Source organism: Littorina saxatilis, linkage group LG2 (assembly GCF_037325665.1).
Source record: "Littorina saxatilis isolate snail1 linkage group LG2, US_GU_Lsax_2.0, whole genome shotgun sequence".
NCBI classification, from domain to species: domain Eukaryota; kingdom Metazoa; phylum Mollusca; class Gastropoda; order Littorinimorpha; family Littorinidae; genus Littorina; species Littorina saxatilis.
The window spans coordinates 48727612-48744935 of record NC_090246.1 but is presented as its reverse complement, the minus strand read 5'-3'; the positions used below and the strand labels follow the sequence as shown (position 1 = coordinate 48744935).

Below are 17324 nucleotides of genomic sequence, written 5' to 3'. Positions count from 1 at the left end.
CTCCCCCACTGACCCAGCCTGGCAGGAGATGGGTGGAAGAGGGGGAGCGGAGAGAGTGAGGTGGAACACATCATTAGGGGAAAGGCGATTAAGATGGAAAAGAGAGCGAGAGAGAGAGAGAGAGAGAGAGAGAGAGAGAGAGAGAGAGCGAGAGAGAGAGAGTGTGAGAGAGAAAAAAAGAGAGAGAGGGTGTGTGAGAGAGAGAAAGAGAGAGAGAGAGAGAGAGAGAGAGAGGGGGAGAGAGAGAGGGAGGGAGAGAGAGAGAGAGAGAGAGAGAGAGAGAGAGAGAGAGAGAGAGAGAGAGAGAGAGAGAGAGAGAGAAATATGGACCAAGCGACGCGACAGAGCTGCAAAGAAGAGCATGTAGGGTGTTCCAAAGTATATTTCTATGAAAGAATTAAATGCATGGATTTCTTTGACAGTCTCTGTCTGGATCAAGCTCTTGTGCATTATGAATATGACCATGCAGATAGATGCATAGTACAGCGTGTCAACACCGACGTTCATGCTTGCCCGTTGTTTCGTGATGTACCTTCCGCCTATATCATGTTGGCGTGGACCAGATTAGGAACAAAAGACGTTGGTGTGCGCTATTGCATTGCTCGCTTTTGCGTGATGCACCTTATCCCCTTATGTTGGAGTGGGCAAAGAATCAACAAAAATCACGGATTTGTCTCATTGTTGTGGGCAGTTTTTGTCAAATCACGAACCATTACATTACATTACAATACATTACTTGAAAGACATTTTTGTCATTGCCCATATATTTTATGCCGTCTTGTATTAGACACGTTTCCGCTATAATACTGGCGTGGACAAGCATTTAACAAAGACCGAATACAGTTCACACTATTCTCACTATGCCGTATCGTGAACCAGGTTTAGTCCACAGGTACTGGCTCATCATGACCATGACCTCAATTACATGAAAGACGCTGATGTTGCAGTTTTGCATTGCCCACTTACCGTATTGTATCAGACACCTTTCCCCTGTATATTAGCGCGGGCAAACATTCAACGAAGACCAAAGACTGTTTTCAATACTCTGCACTAGCTAGACCGTAATGCAGACCAGGCTAAGTTCTGAAATCCTGGCTCATCGTGATCAGGATTTCAATCTGATGAAATATAGCCCTTGCGCTTTACTGATTGTATCAGACATTGGCGCAGGAAAGCATTCAACGTGTATACTCATGTGCGCAAGAGTGTGCGTGCGAGTGTGTGCGTGCGAGTGTGTGTGTGTGTGTGTGCAGTATGGATGTGGCGGACGTGGCTGTCTGGAGTACTTTGGGTGTTCTTACACCGTATGTTTTATTGTTCTTATTTTTGTTTTTCAAGGTTGTTGTCACATGTTGTTTTGGTTGTTTTAAGAGCAGATGAACCACACTTTTCCATCCATTGTAATTGTATGGACAATAAATGATCTTATGTCTAATGTCTCATTTGACATAAGACATAAGATGACAAAGGCATAATCAGACTGCGAATAGACAAATAGACAAAAAGATCATGGAGATCAAAAGGAGGCCATTATTATTCATGGCCAAGTGCGCAGAATTTTACAATGAGCATACTTTGGTCTCCATTTTTGTTTAACACAATCGGAGAAACTGGGTCGAGTAGGGGGAAATAATTGACTAGCAACATGAACGCAGTGCGGGTCTCTCTATATGGAGCTAAATCACATTTCATTTGCGCGCTGGTCCGCAACGCACAACGCGAAAGGAAACCCCTCCAATAAGCCAAACAATGCAACCTGCACGAACTTCTGATTAGAGGGGTTCTGTGCATGTGGAAACCTTAAATCTGCGTTTGCGGCCCAAACCCCGTTTAAACCACGCAAACTCGAAGGGGGGTAGAGCGAAAGAGATTCCGCCACAAACCTCCATAACCCTCAAAAAGTTACCGGCGAACATGCTATCTCGGTGTGCAGGGCAGAAAAATCCAATAAACCACGATCATGCCAGGCTTCGAACTCTCTGGTCCCCTGCAGCTTACCCGCTCACGCACGCACCCACTCTCTTCCCAGCAGTTTTGCGGAATTTCGGTAATGAGATAAATCAGCAATGAGATCCGGGCTAGCAGCAACTCTCCCCTGTTGGGCACGAAATCTCGGCGGTCTCGGCGCTAACGACGTTACTTTAGCTGAAGGTCAGGGTCAGCCGCATTACTCAACCGCTCCATCTGTCAGTTTCCAAGTCCAGTCTCGGCATTCTGCCTTCTCGACTCGTCAGTCTAGACGTAGCTTGGTACAGTCGAACTGCGTGGTCTGTTCTGGAAAAAATGTTCTTGAACCTCCGAAGTATGCAGGTTTGGAAGAAAAACAGTCAGTAAAGACACCTTGGCATGGACTGATCTTGCCGTTAGGAGTCTTGTCGAACAATCTTGTCTACCAGCATTACAGTCTACGTGTGATAAGTGTCGTCAGTGCGGGGTGGGCAAAGACTTCTTATCAAAGTGCATCACGGTTTTACTGACAACATTTTTTTTCCCGGAACAGTCAATGCAAGAGTGCTGCAGAAAGAACTTGTAAAAGAGCTGGCACGCTGTAATAAATGACAGACACACTAGTAGAAGTTTCAGAAGCTGGTGTTTTACACCCCATCAGTCGTCGCACGGAAGAGTAGATGGACTGAGTGGATTTAGGGACGCACGTGAGTGCCAGAGACGCTAAAGTTGTATACGACACGGGCGTCCTAGTCTAATAGATCTTGGATTATCTGACCTGTAGTCATTAAGATTACTGTGACCCCATCCCCTGTACCACCAAGTGGGCCTGAGAGTGCCTTTAGCCACCTCCTCGTAATGTTCACAGCTTTAGTCGGGATGGCCTTGTAGACCGGAGTCAGAGAAAGTAATCAACAACAATGTTTATAATTAACGTCGTACTTATCATTTCATTTTCATTTCATTTTCATTACTTTATTGTCCCATCGCTGGGAAATTCGGGTCGCTTCCTCCCAGTGGAAAGCTAGCAGCAACGGAGTCGCGCTACCCAGGTGTCTGCGTGTTTAGGTGTATTCAGCCACCTGCACTTATGGCAGAATGACCAAGGTCTTTTACGTGCCATTGTGATGACACGGGGGTGGGACATGGCTTCCGTCTCTGGGTCTGCACATAAAGTTGACCCGTGTCCGTCCCGGCCCGAATTCGAACCTGCGACCTTTCGATCACAAGTCCAGTGCTCTACCAACTGAGATACCGGGCCCCCTCAGATTGTGCTGTCACTGACTGAATGTAACAGGTAACAGTCGTTGGTGAATTATTATTCTCTTGCACATCATAGTCCGCTATCATTACAATGCAAAAAGCAGCAGGCATGACGTTCAATCCCCAGTTGCGCACAGAAAACACACAAAATACGAGCATGCATTTATCTGTTAATATATATATGCCTGGAGTCATGTATGCAGAGGTACAACTGTACAAAGAAAATCCTCACCAGGGATTGCACACTGAAGGCAATGAAAGTAATGAATTATCAACTGTACAAAGAAAATCCTCACCAGGGATTGCACACTGAAGGCAATGAAAGTAATGAATTATCAGTGCTAGAAAATTATCTGCGTACATGATTTACCTGTCTGGCAATTGTGCAGTTTGCAAGGGCGGGGGGAAATGGGGGTTGGCGGAGAGACAGGGGGACACTGGGGAGAGGGGGGGAGGGGCACAGGGGGAGGGAAGGAGAAATCCTCAAGGACTTCGGTTGATGAAAGCGATGACCACCTGCCGCCGGTGTAACACGAGAAAATTACTCCCACAAGATTTTTACTCCGGAGTAAACATTTCGTACGAAAAAGTTACTCCCTTTACGAAAAAAGCACTCCCCCATTGCACGAGAAAATTACTCCCCAAGACAGGTGAGTTCCGAGTAAACATTTCGTTCAAAAATGTTACTCCCCTGACGAATAAATAACGAATAAATTACTTCACCTCAACACGAGCAATTTAACTTCCCATGCCAGGTGTACGATATTTTTACTCCCTTGTCCCCTGTTAGTTCTTGGTGGTGGAAGGGGTGGAAGGAGGGTAGCGCGACATTCGTGTGCGCGAGATCACTTATTGGCATTATCCCTTCGCCTGCATCTCATTTTTGCGTACGGGATTTTTTCTGGAAGTAAAAAAAATGGGGAGTAAAAATTTCGTGGAGGGAGTAATTTTTTCGTGCCTTGGGGAGTTCTTTTCTCGTACGAAAAGTGTACTCGGAGTAAGAATTTCGTACGAAATATTTACTCCGGAGTAAATTTTTCGTGGAGTAAAAATTTCGTGTTACACCGGCTGCCCCCGGCGATAACGAGTCTACAGTCTGCGCACCGTGGACAAAAACCGGTTCGGCCTGACCCTCGCATGAGCGGAAACAAACTGATGATACAACAATCACCAGGCACTCCACCTGTGAACCTATCTACCTGCTGCATCTGTAGGGTAGAGCGGGGCTGGTTGTAACACTTTTCATTTCACTAATCCAACTTTCCCTCGTACTTATTAAGTAATCAAATCATTGAAAACAACTGTTTGCGAGGCTCCAAAAAGCACTCCCTCCTTTTTAAAACAGAAAGTTTTCATTACGTCTACGGTAGTTATCACCGTAGTAAATGGCGCAAAACAGTAACCACTGAGTAACAAAACCAACGTGTTGCAATTTATCTAACTGTGTTCAAATTTTGGATGTTTGTCGAAGCTGCATTAATTTTGTGTTCTTGTTTCGACTATATCGGTCTTAAATATATCTGTTTACTTTGTCTTGCATACTTTGCTACAGCTGTTCAGTTCGGTATTATAGCGGAGGTCGAATGTTCTCTCCGCGCACCCGATCACAAACCCCATCCACCATTTACGGTCTTCGCATATTATTTTCCATTTCAAATTCAACCATCTCACAAACACTCAGAACTCGTATTGCAAGTTTCAAAAAAAGCAAAAGACATTCTTCTCGTTTATTACCCCGCCCTTTTGACCTTTCCAGTTAACCACCCAAGGATAATCAACTCTCCCAGACATTATACAAAGGGCGTCCATTATCCTTCCCCCAGTAATAATGGGACCGTCCATCTCGCGCCACTAAACAGATGGACTGGACGTTGGCTACTTCATTACCTGGACACCCCCGTCCGCACTGCTCATTACTGCCTGGACACCTTGGAGAGTTCTGTAAAGCACAGAGAGGAAGAATGATGGACGAAACTGTATTAGGCCAATGGCAGGACGTTATGATCGAAGGGAAGAACGACTGGAGAGAAAGATGGACACTAGCCAAGGGTCTGTCCAGAGGAAAGCGAAAACCGAAAACTTCAAATTGGCCAAGGCAAGGCAAAGGGTTTATTCAAGAAACCCCAGGGGGGTACGGGAAAAAGTGAGAGAAAAAATACAAGAAAAAGAAGGAAATGCAAACTGTTTCAACATGTATATGTCACAGTGGAAATGAGAATCCAGTGAGATTCCGAATCGCACTAGTGGAGATTGGAATTCCAGTTTGCACTAGGGCAAACTAGAATTCTCATCTCCACTAGATATTTGTTAGTGAAGATTGGAATTCCAGTTTGCCCTAGTGCAAACGGGAATCCAGTTTCAGTGGAGATGGGAATTTCAGTTTTCACTAGGGGAAATAGGAATTGGGGGAAATTGGAAGGATGAAACTGACCAAGGAATCGTTCAGAGGGAGACTGAACTTGCCAAGGATCTGTTCAGAGAAGAAGTTACACGTGCCAAGGGTTTATTCATCTGTAAAACACAGGGAGTGCTAATGATGGACAACACTATATCAGGTCAATGACTTAACGTTGTGAAGAGCAGAACGACTAAAGAGGAAGGGTGAAACAAGAATAGGGTCAGTGAAACGGGTCAAGGGGCTGTTCTGAGCGAAACTGGACTGTTCAGATCGAAACTCACCAGGCCAGGTCTGTTTTACACACAAAATGGAAACTAGCCCATGATACGTTTCACAGAAAGAGTGAATCGGACTCAAGGGCCTGTTCAGAGGAAGCCGGAAAATGCCGAAGAATCTGTTCACAGTGGCCGGGAGACTTTCTTGGCACTGAACAATAAATATATTTAATACTAAAGCCACAACGTTGGCACTGTAACAGATGGCAAATACAAGTCAAGAGACTAAACCATTACACTTGACTTGCTGTGCATTCTAAAACTGATTGCTAATGAAGACTAGATTGTCACTTGAAAAATCCGCAACCAAACACTTGACCTTCAAGTAGCCTACTCACAACGTAGCACGGACAAATTCCACCAGCGGTCATAGAACTCTACCCTCGATCCTTACAAAGCCGATAGATATAAACTGCAGGCCCTAACAAGACAAGACAAAAGCAGCGGAGCAAATGAAAACTGCTCCTCCACAGCGAGACTGACCAGCAGAAGGGGATTTGTCCCTGCCATCCTGCCACGCCAGCTCGACAGAACTGACCAGTGGTCAGCTAATAAAATGTCCGAGAAGCACTTGGGTGTCGCGGCGGGGCTAATTAGGGCTGACAGGCCGCTAGATGAGATGAGCTACCACCGAGATGCGACAGGCAGTGTCCTTTGAAGGGATCGCCGATCCATTCTATTTGGAACTCACGTTGGAAAAGGGGGAGGGACTTTGGGGGGATAGCAGGGGAGTGGAGGATGATAAATGAGGGAGGGAAAGGCAGGCTGATCACTGATCTGCAGTCACGTCTTTGGGGTGGGGGTGGAGGGGGGAGGGGGCAGAGTACCAGTGCTGATAGAACTTCTGAGCAGTCTAATACAATTCTTGGACAAAGTCGTCTAACTCTCAGAGAACCGCATTCAGGTCGGAAAGGGAAATAGGACGCAGGGAGGTGACACATGTATTCACACACAAGCTGATAGGAATTGATTGTCGTAGTAATTGGCAGAGATTTACGGAAACAAAAAGAAATTATGTGGCTATAATTGTTCTGAATCAATGCATGTCTTCTTCAATCCAACAGCGTGTGTGGAGAGGGGTAGGTGGGTGTGTGCTTGTGTGTGTTTGTGTGTGTGTGGTGTGTGTGTGTGTGACCTGCCTGTGTCAGTGACCTGTCTGTGTCTGTGACCTGTCTGTGTTTGTGGGCCTGTGTCCGGGTGTCTGTGCGCCTGTGTGTGCGCCTAGGGGTAGGTGCATGGTAGGGGCAAAGTTTTATCTTGCCATCTTTGTTCGATTCAGCCGCAGAAGTTTTGGAAAGAAACAGGAAAGTTTAAAAACTCACTTTTTAAGCTGAGATGAGTTACCCTTTTAAGACTGAACGATTTCGACGCGTTATTGATGACTTGTTTGTTTCGTTGCGAGTGTCGACTCAGTGGAGCCTGAGACCGTCGGCAAGAAAACGCTTTCGTCAGCGGCGGTGGCCAACGTGAATTATACTGCAGTTTTTCTTTCCATTTTTAGAATCAGAGGCACAGACGGATGTGACTGAGTGCAAATAAACACAGCGCCGTCGACAGAAACTTCCAGATTCTGCCAGTATCGATTAGCTTGAGAAAAGGTGTAAATGCCCGCTTCTCATTTACTCTCCCCCCCCCCCCCCCCAGTACGTTTTTGCAACAAGTCTACGAGCTGAAAGTTCCCACCACCTCTCTCTCTGTCTGTCTGTCTGTCTCTCTGTCTCTGTCTCTCTGTCTCTGTCTCTCTCTGTCTCTCTCTGTCTCTCTCTGTCTCTCTCTCTCTCTCTCTCTCTCTCTCTCTCTCTCTTCGCGGTAGCTCAAGCCGTTCAATGGAATAATATTTGCCGGCCGTTCTCTTCGGCTCTTCCAATCTCCCTAAAAACATGATCTCCGGACTCTCTAGCTTTAATCAATGTCCTGTCAACTCAACTTCATTGAGCATTGACAGTTCGTCAGCGTTATTTCATTTCTCCTCTCAATTTCAAATAACCTCATTGCCAAAACCCATTTCTTCAACTTCGCCGCAACACACCCCCCCCCCCCCCCCTCCCCCTGTTCAGGCTGTTGTCACTTCCCTTGCACTATCGCTTGACCCCATCCAAGAAAGAGAGCGAGAAAGGACCAGAAAAACATCTTTTCTTGCAGACGACGGTGAAGAAACACAATGAGTATAAAAGAGAGCAACGAATTGCACCGTTTTGACATCTGCCGTCTCCGTCATGCTGATGAATATTATGATTTTAATATAATTCTATAATTCTGTGCGTAGAAGTAGTAGTAGTGTTTATTATTCTATAATAGTTGTGTAGTAGTAGCTAGGTCACGGTTTGGAAAATGGCTATGGACTATATCTGTAGTTTATTTAGGAGTCGATTGAGACACGGAGTGCTATATTTTTACTATTGGGACAAAGAGTTCTGATGTCCAAGGACAGTATGCTCATATGGTCGCGGGAGAGAAGACCTCTCTCTCTCTCTCTCTCTCTTGACCAGGTCAGCTTGTTTTCGTCTTGTCTTTTACAATACAACTACAGAGCGCGCACACACACACACACACTTTTCTCTCTCTCTCTCTCTCTCTCTCTCTCTCTCTCTCTCTCTCTCTCTCTCTCTCTCTCTCTCTCTCTCTCTCTCTCTCTCTCTCTCTCTCTCTCTCTCACACACTCCGACTCGGAACAAGCAACAAGGACAAACCAATGTAAAAACAGAGAAACACGCCAATAGATGAAACATTAACGACAGCTTGATGTGCGAAACAAGCAGCGTGTAATCAGCAAACGGAAAAAAACTCAAACACCGACAAACAACAGAAAACCGAAACCGAATCAGGAAAAGGGGACACCGCGCCGAGCTTCCTCGGTACCGCTGCGCCCTCGCGGATCCACTCATTCTTTCAATTTTCGCACGGGGGCATTCACTTCTAGCTTGGTCACAATTCTTCTTCGCCCGAGCACACGAACAAAGAGCGGGGCTGGTATACAAGAGCATGGATCGAGTGACATTTATTAACCCCGGATTCCTATATATTTGGCTCGCACAGAGCCTCCAGGTTTTGGATACCTTGACCAGGTCAGCTTGTTTTCGTCTTGTCCTCAGTTTACAATACAACTACAGAGCGCATACACACACACACACACACACACGCACACGCACACACTTACTCACACACACACACACACACACCGGAAACGTTTGTGTAGGCTTGGCTAGTAATAAGCACAGAGCAAGCTGACAGCGTTTCATTGAGCTGACGGGGTAAATTCTTGTCAGCTGGTCAGCCAGCTGTGTTCTCTCTCTCTCTCTCTCTCTCTCTCTCTCTCTCTCTCTCTCTCTCTCTCTCTCTCTCTTTCGCTCGCTCGCTCGCTCTCTCTGTATGTGTTTGTGTGTGTTTGTGTGTGTGTGTGTGTGTCTGTGTGTGTGTGTGTGTGTGTGTGTGTGTGTGTGACTGTGTGTGTGTGTGTGTGACTGTGTGTGTGTGTGTGTGTGTGTGTAAGCGCGCGTGTCCGTGTGTGTGCGTGTGTAAGAGAGACAGACAGACACCTAGAGAGAGAGACAGACAGGCAAAGACAGTCACCCTGACAAAGAAATTGCAGGTGCTTTCAGATAGATCTGCATGTCTGTTTGTCTACTTGCGTGTGCCTATCTGTGTATGCTTGTGTTTTCCTGTGCCTATAGTTATATGTGCGCGCAGACGTGTGTGTTCAAGTTTTTACAATTCGATGAACAAAGTTCTGCACGCAGTTCATACATGTATGTATGTATGCGTGAGTGCATTAACCAGCCAAACAGCATTTACTTGAAAGCCCTTTAAAGATCTGTGCAATGTGCAACACTTCACATATCAATGCTAATTACAACTAAAAATAAAATTCTGGTTATGAAATCGACACTGATGACTCAAACTGACATAACGACCTTACATGAAGGTCACAATCGCTCAATTTCTGGGTTCAGGAACAAGACAGCCTCTGTCGTTACAAACTGAACATGATTCATAACACGGTATACAGAAACACTCTGTCTTTGTTTAGAGCTCAACAGCAAGCACGCTCTCTCTCTCTCTCTCTCTCTCTCTCTCTCTCTCTCTCTCTCTCTCTCTCTCTCGTATTTATTTACTTATTCAGCCAGTTATTTATTACATTATTTTGGCATTATCCAAAATATTTTACATAAATAAAAAGCAAATAAGCCTACAAAACCGCTCCACTCCAACCATATTTCGCGTACACTATGGCAACAACCCCAACAAAATCTTTACTTCCATCCCCATTTTGAAATATCGCAACAACAGACTTCCAGATCTATAACACGATCATATGTGTTCTCTGTTTGCATGTCTGTCCAGTGTCCTGTCCCCCCATAAAGCATATCAACTCTACCTGTCCCAAGATAGGCCAATTGGTTCTAAGAGGACGTTAAAACTAATTATCATCTCTCTCTCTCTCTCTCTCTCTCTCTCTCTCTCTCTCTCTCTCTCTCTCTCTCTCTCTAAATAATAAAATTTGATAGTTCTGACCCGAGAAATTAAAGAAAACATTTAAACTATACAAATTGAGAAGTTGTGTTACACAATAAAGAAAAGATACAAAGGAGAGAAAAAAAGCATAAAGAAGAGAAAACATACAAAAACTCAAGGGCAGCCATTTGGTCAATGCACTAAAATTATTCACTCACTCACTTCCTCATTCACACACTCATTCATACACTGGAACAAACACACACACACACACACACACACACACACACTCACACACACAAGCACGCACACACACACACACACATACACACACACACACATGTATATATATATACACACACACCAGACACACACACACACACACACACACACACACGTCACTGCACTCAGGATTTTTGCGACAATGTTCCTCCAGTTGTGTTAATTATGCATGCATAGCTTGCTCTTTCGAAATCGTTATGAGGATCGCCTGGAGCCGAGAGGGGTCATGAAAGAAAGATTTGTCCAATTCTGATTTCTTTGAAGTCGGAGATTAGAATGCACAGAGCTGAGAATGCATTGAGCAGGCGAAACTCACATTAGGTTATTGGATTCAGTGTTGGGAAAAAAGAATAGATTTTTTTTTACAGATTGATCAAGCGGTGAGGATACTGTTCTCTCTCTGGTGCGTGCCCTATTGTAGGAATAACTATAGGCTGGGATGCCCCTTGATGAATACTAATGATAATGACAAAAATAATATCAATAATAAACTTGTTATCCTGAATAAAACACTATAGCGAATGACTCAAATAAAAAAAAAATAGAAGCCCCCCCCCCTCCTCACAATCTCCCCCTTCCCTTTCTCCCTCTTTCCCCTCCCCCCCCTCCCAGAGAAAAAAAACATTTTAGAATGAGCATGCACAAAATTTTACAAGACAACTTCCCTATGACTGAATGACGCATGTAATAAATCATAAACTTTTGCCTTCTCGTATAGATATAAACAAGGATATTTTCAAATGTATGACAACAACAAAAAGGCTCCAACAGGGCTCCCCAGTCCTCATCCATCAATCAAACTACAGTTTTAATACAGTGTTGACTCAGCTTCTTTGTCTACTTGGACGGGCAGGTGTAAGCCAAACTAACTGTAGAACGCAATAAATTGTCACTGTGCATGCGATAGCAGACACTCCGATACACTGTTTTACAGCCGGTATGACCGGTCCCGGCCGGGCAGTGACAACTTCCTTATTATTTTTCATGACACAGCTCGGAAAATTCTATAAAGAGAAACAAAGAGACAACATGGGTTCTGATCCGCGCCTGCAGGTTTCCGTTTGGGCCAAGCTCCTTGGTTTGGGCGTACAAAAGCGAAAATACGTATACGTGGGTGTTGACATTTAAAAAAAAATTAAAAGTTGAGTTAATTAATGTGCCCTCGGTGTTGACCCCCACCTCACCCAGTCATGTTGTTGTTGTTGTTGTTGTTGTTGTTGTTGTTGTTGTTGTTGTTGTTGTTGTTAAATAAAGCAGATTGTGAAGCATTTTAAAATGCAGATCAGACCCACCAAAAAGCTTCATTCGAGAGTTGTGAACAACAAAACCTTTTTGCAAACCGATGTTATTTTTAACAATAAAACAGGATAACGTATTCTGCAGACCGCAGCGTATAATGTATGATTTTCAGTTTTGAAATGTTTGCGTGTGTCTGTGTTTGTGTGTGTGTGTGTGTGTGTGTGTGTGTGTGTGTGTGTGTGTGTGTGTGTGTGTGTGTGTGTGTGTGTGTGTTGGGAGGGGGGTAGAGGGGGGTAGGACTAGGAGTGTCTTGACGTTCTGAGTTTACGGGACATATGTGATATTGATAAGGTTGCTTGGACTTCAAGTACGAACCGCACTAATTTGAAGACGGTGCAATGACACAGGTGAACAAACCAACTTCACACGACACTGAGCAACAAACACAAGGATAGATATATATATATGTATATATTATATGAAACAAAAACAGAAGCAAAAGACCAAAAACAGACCACACGGCAAAAGAAACTGTAAATATTATATAAATCAAAGGACCAAAAATGTGTCCAGAAAAACCCACCTTTGTCCACGAACGCGTAAATTCCGAATAGGTCCTCCTCCCGCCGTGTCAGTTCCAGTGCTCGTCATCGTTGTGGAAGTCGTCGTCATTGACCCAGAAGCCTCCGTCGTCGATTCTCTGTCGCTGATGTTATTATTCCCATTGTCATCGCCGGCATTATCCTCATAGCAGACAGATGCGTCGTCGTCGTCGTCGTCGTCGTCGTAATCGAAGTCGTTATTATCCTTGTTATCCATAGAGGGTGGTGGGGTGTTGTGAGGGGGGGATTTGGGGTTGGGGGTCACGGTGGGGGGTTTAGTGGTCAGATCGGATGCAGGTGAGGTAGGCGTGACGATAGTGTTGGTGGTGGTCAGTTTGACCTGCGGTGGGACAGGTGTGGCCGGGGGATTACGTGGACCTGTAGTGGTCAAGGTTGTGGTCGTGTTACGGATGTGGTTGCTGCTACCACTTACGTTGTTTTTCCTCTCTGTTGGGATCGCCGTTTTGGGGATGGTGGGTGGTGGTGCGGACCTTGGCGGCTTCATCAACACTACGTTGTTGTTGTTGTTGTTGATGATGATGTTATTGTTGTTGTTGAATACGGGTGGTGCTCCTGCTACTGCTGCTGCAGTACCGTTGCTGAAAATCTGCTTGTTCTGCTCCACCATCTTCATCCCACCCCCACCAGTGACCGCACTACCACCATCTCTGAGATGAGCCACCGTGAATCCGTTGCGTCCATCACCATTCGGCGGCGACAACATTTTGCTGACGAAGGTGTTGGTGCTGTTAGGAGGTCGACAAACCACCACGGCACCAACACTACTCCCACCACAACCACTTCCACCACCACCACCACCACCAGCGACGCTGCCACCACCCCCGATCCCGTCACGGGTAGGTAAAGTGTCGTTGCTGGTACCACCGCTAAACCCTCGCGGAATAGACACAACGGACATTTTGCGACTCTCCACTACTTCCATGACAGCATGTTATTATTTTCCTTCCCCCCGTATCCTGAGAAATGCGGACCAGTTTTTCGCGTTTCAAGCTTGTCCGCACTAGTGGAGTGACCGTCGAAAAGCTTGACCGCTCGATCGCTTTCAGTTGGTCGGACAAATGTTTTTTTCCCCGTTTCTCTTCCGGCTTCTGTTACTACACCACGGCTACGTTGCACAGTGAAGCGCTTTTTCAAAACTCAGGTGGTTTGTGGCACTTTTTGCTGGTACCACGACTTCTAGCATTCCTTGGTTCCACCCGGCGTCGCTGCAACACCCGCAAAGCGATAATGCATCGGATCAAAACACACTAATAGACACACACCGAGTACACTCGCACCAACAGACCAACAAAAAGCCAGACAGGTAGGTACTGCGGCAGGCACACACTCACACACAGTAAAAACAGATTGTTTTTCCCGATGAATAAAAGAGATGTAGAGTAGTATAGCTTACAAGAACTTTGTTGCGAATAACTAGAGCCGCGGCTTTTTCCTTGCCGCTTTCAGCCGAAAAAACACCGGCCCGCTTGTGATCGGCGCTTCTCTCAAACTACAAACATCACCATGTGCTCCGCGCGCGCTCGGTGCTATATTTAGACCCGACCTCATGGTAACACAGCTGGCCGTGAAAGCAGCGCGCCATGTCAGCCAATCACATTTCACACAATTGATAGCGCGCGCTTGATTGACACACGCACGCAGGCACATAGGCACTGCTCTCTCCACGCGGGTCAACGACTTGGTTACAAGTGGAACGAACTGAACGTCCTGGGAAGGGTCGTACGGGGTTAGAATTGTTCCGTAAGTGTGTGTGTGTGTGTGTGTGTGTGGATGTGTGTGTGTGTGTGTGTGTGTGAGTTTTCAAGTTGAACAGCTGTAACTTTTTTCCCGTGATGTTATTGGATGTGTGTGTGTGTGTGTGTGTGTGTGTGTGTGTCAGTGTGTGTGCGTGTTTGCGCGCGCGCGCGCGTGTGTGTGTGTGTGTGAGTGTGTGTGTGTGTCAGTGTGTGTGCGTTCGTGTGTACGTGTGTGTGGGTGTGTGTGTTTGTCAGTGTGTGTGTGTGTGTGTGTATGTGAGTGTGTGCGTTCGTGGTGTGCATGAATTAGTGAGTGAGTGAGTGCATGAGTGAGTGAGCGAGTGAGTGACCGAAAAAGGTACTTACTACTGGTATACTTATCAACGACAGTCACGGTGTTGTTGTCAGTGCTCCTGTATTACGTAAGGGACTCCATCTAATCGTGCGTGCCTGTATATATATTATTTGTCCTTCAATGTGTCAGTGCTAAAGGTCTGTGCAGAATGTGTGGGTCAGTCTGTGTGACACTGAAATGCGCAGTCGCGCAGTGTAATTATGGGAGTCGTTGACCTATAAGGTAAACAAGGCAAAACCAAACCTGCCACAGGCCTGGGAGGTAAATTTACAAGCAGTAAGCCTGTCGTGTTACATTGGCATACCGCATGTATACCTGGCCAGAAACAGGGGCAAGTTTTTTTTTTCTTTTTTTTTTCTTTTCTAACAATTCCCGGGCCAAAGTATAGGGGCAAGGTGTTTTTTTCATAACAGTTACTGACCAAAAACAGGGACACGTGTGTTTGTTGTGCGTTTGCTTGTTTGTTTCTTTGTTTTTGTGGCTAAAAACAGGACCAGGTTTTTTTCATACAGTTCCTGACTACAAACGTGCATATTATTTGTTTCTTCCATACAGTTCCTGGTTATAGTTGTTCCTTTAACTATATCATATTGAACGCCTGCTTGTATAGCTTCGGCATACAGTTTGTTTCCAAAGGTGTGGGTTTTTATGGGGGGCGTTTTTTTTTATAAGAAAACTCCAGATCTACTGAAGACAGCCAATCAACCAAGTGACTATACCTAATAGCTAATTATTATGAGTTGTGTTAATACTGTGTATCCGTCGCGATATAACCTTGAACGGTTGAAAACGACGTTAAACACCAAATAAAGAAAGAATACCGTGTGTATACCACCCTACGTACGAGGTGTCTGCATGGGAGGTTCTTGTTTTTATGCATTCGACTTGCTAACCTTGAGGGTGTTATTTATAAAACAGTAATTACCTGTCGTGACAACAACCCCGCCCTGGTAAATGTGGGTTGTGCAGTACTTATGAAAAGGTTGTTTGTTCGTTCGTTCGTTTGTTTGTTTGTTTGTTTGTTTGAGTTCTCTTCAGTTTGCCGGTTCCACTACGTACGAAAGAAAATGTGCATTAATCCAAAAGCTTCATACCCGTAAGTCGAGGGCCCCAAAGGGGGGGGTATCATCACGATCACGGGAAAGGAAATTTTAGCTTTCACGATCACAGTTACCTTGATTTTTGTTTTCACGATCACGAACACCTTGACGAATAGAGGATCATAAAGTGATACAGCTGTGAAAAATGTACGTTGAAAATAAAATGCTTTGCAATAATGCCCATCACGATCACGAAAACAAATGACGATCACGATCACGAGACTTGATTTTTTTGTCATCACGGATCACGGGCAAAGTCCCATCACGATCACAGAAATGGAAATTTCAGCAATCACGGTCACAGAAAGGTCAAAAAACGACAATCACGATCACGATTTTAAACCCTTTGGGGCCCTCTAAGTCTTCAAACATTACAGCAAGATCATTTGACATAGTGTTCAACAGCGTTCTTTTTTTATGCTCAAAGAAACACTAATTTTGTAGACGCACAATATTCCTTTCAGCTCTGATGTTACTGATGCTATCTCGCTGATCATGAGCACCAGCTAAAAATACGTATATCACTGTTGGCACTTGACTGCCTATTACTTGTTCGTGTGACACAAATCTCCGAGTCAACAAGTAATTATAGCCTCTACGTACTGCACTGATAATCTGCCGCTTGACATTTCTTGGTGCATCCAGGTCATCTAAGTAGGGCATATCATGACAAACACGCCCAGAGTAATCGGAACTGGCAACAACATCCATGCACTGACTAAGTCTATTAGAAGTGGAGCATGGGTTTGTAAACAGTGCAGTCTTTGTTTCGGCTAAATACATGCACACATATTATGACCAGCGCACTGATCAGGTTTCAATCGCCTCTTGGTGTTTCACAACGGAGTGAATCGAATGATGAGGACGAAATCGTGCGCAGTATGTATGAGTGAAAAGGGAATACACGGTGGAAACGGTGCAAGGGAGATAATCTCGTTACCGAGAGAACTCGGAGCTGCTTCTTGGGCATAGTAAGATTTGCCGAAGCAGGAGGTGTTATTTCTCTCCCAGTTATGATGCCCTGTCTTTTGAGAGTTTGCCGTGTTATTGTGGACATAGTAACATCTAATCTATTTTTGATAATGAGATGTAAAGCTTTAGATTGAATGTGACATATGAAATGGGAACTGAAACTTGATTGCTTTGAACGACAGAAAGACTAGGGTTAAACAGAGAAAAGAACAGAAACGACGGTTTCCAAAATGCCTTGCATTGATAATGTGTGTATCTTCTTTTTTTCTTTCAATGACTTTAAACTCCCAAGTACATTCATGTTTTTGAATTCGTGGGATTTTACGTGAATGGCCGTTGTTACCCCGCCATTTTGGCAGCCACAGGCACATTTCGGAGGATGCATGCTTGGTATTTTCATTTTACTATAACCCACCGAATTCTGACATGGATTACAGGATTGTTTTCGTGCGTACTTGGTCATATCTTGCGTGTACACACGAAGGGGGATAGCAGGTCTGCCCATAAGTTGACCTGGGAAATCGGAAAAATCTCCACCCTTAACCCACCCGGCGCGGAAGGGATAGAACACTCGGCCTTCCGCTTAGGAAGCCGGCGTCTAATCCCCAAAGCCGCCATCGCGCCCGTCGTTGTATGTATGAATAAACACCATACAAACCTAATTTCCTTCGCATCTCAAATG

The 17324-nt window shown here is 45.1% G+C and overlaps 1 protein-coding gene across 1 annotated transcript in view; it reads right to left on the bottom strand.

The window, feature by feature from the left end:
- Positions 1 to 13952, bottom strand: part of LOC138953290 (uncharacterized) — a 311837-nt gene extending 297885 nt beyond the window's left edge. The window contains exons 1-2 of the mRNA XM_070325092.1: positions 13873 to 13952; positions 12440 to 13684 (exon numbers count right to left, since the gene is read on the bottom strand). Coding sequence (XP_070181193.1) covers positions 12440 to 13401 — 962 coding nt within the window. The 5' untranslated portion in view covers positions 13402 to 13684; positions 13873 to 13952. The remainder of the gene's footprint in view (positions 1 to 12439; positions 13685 to 13872) is intronic.
- Between the last annotated feature and the right edge of the window lie 3372 nt (positions 13953 to 17324).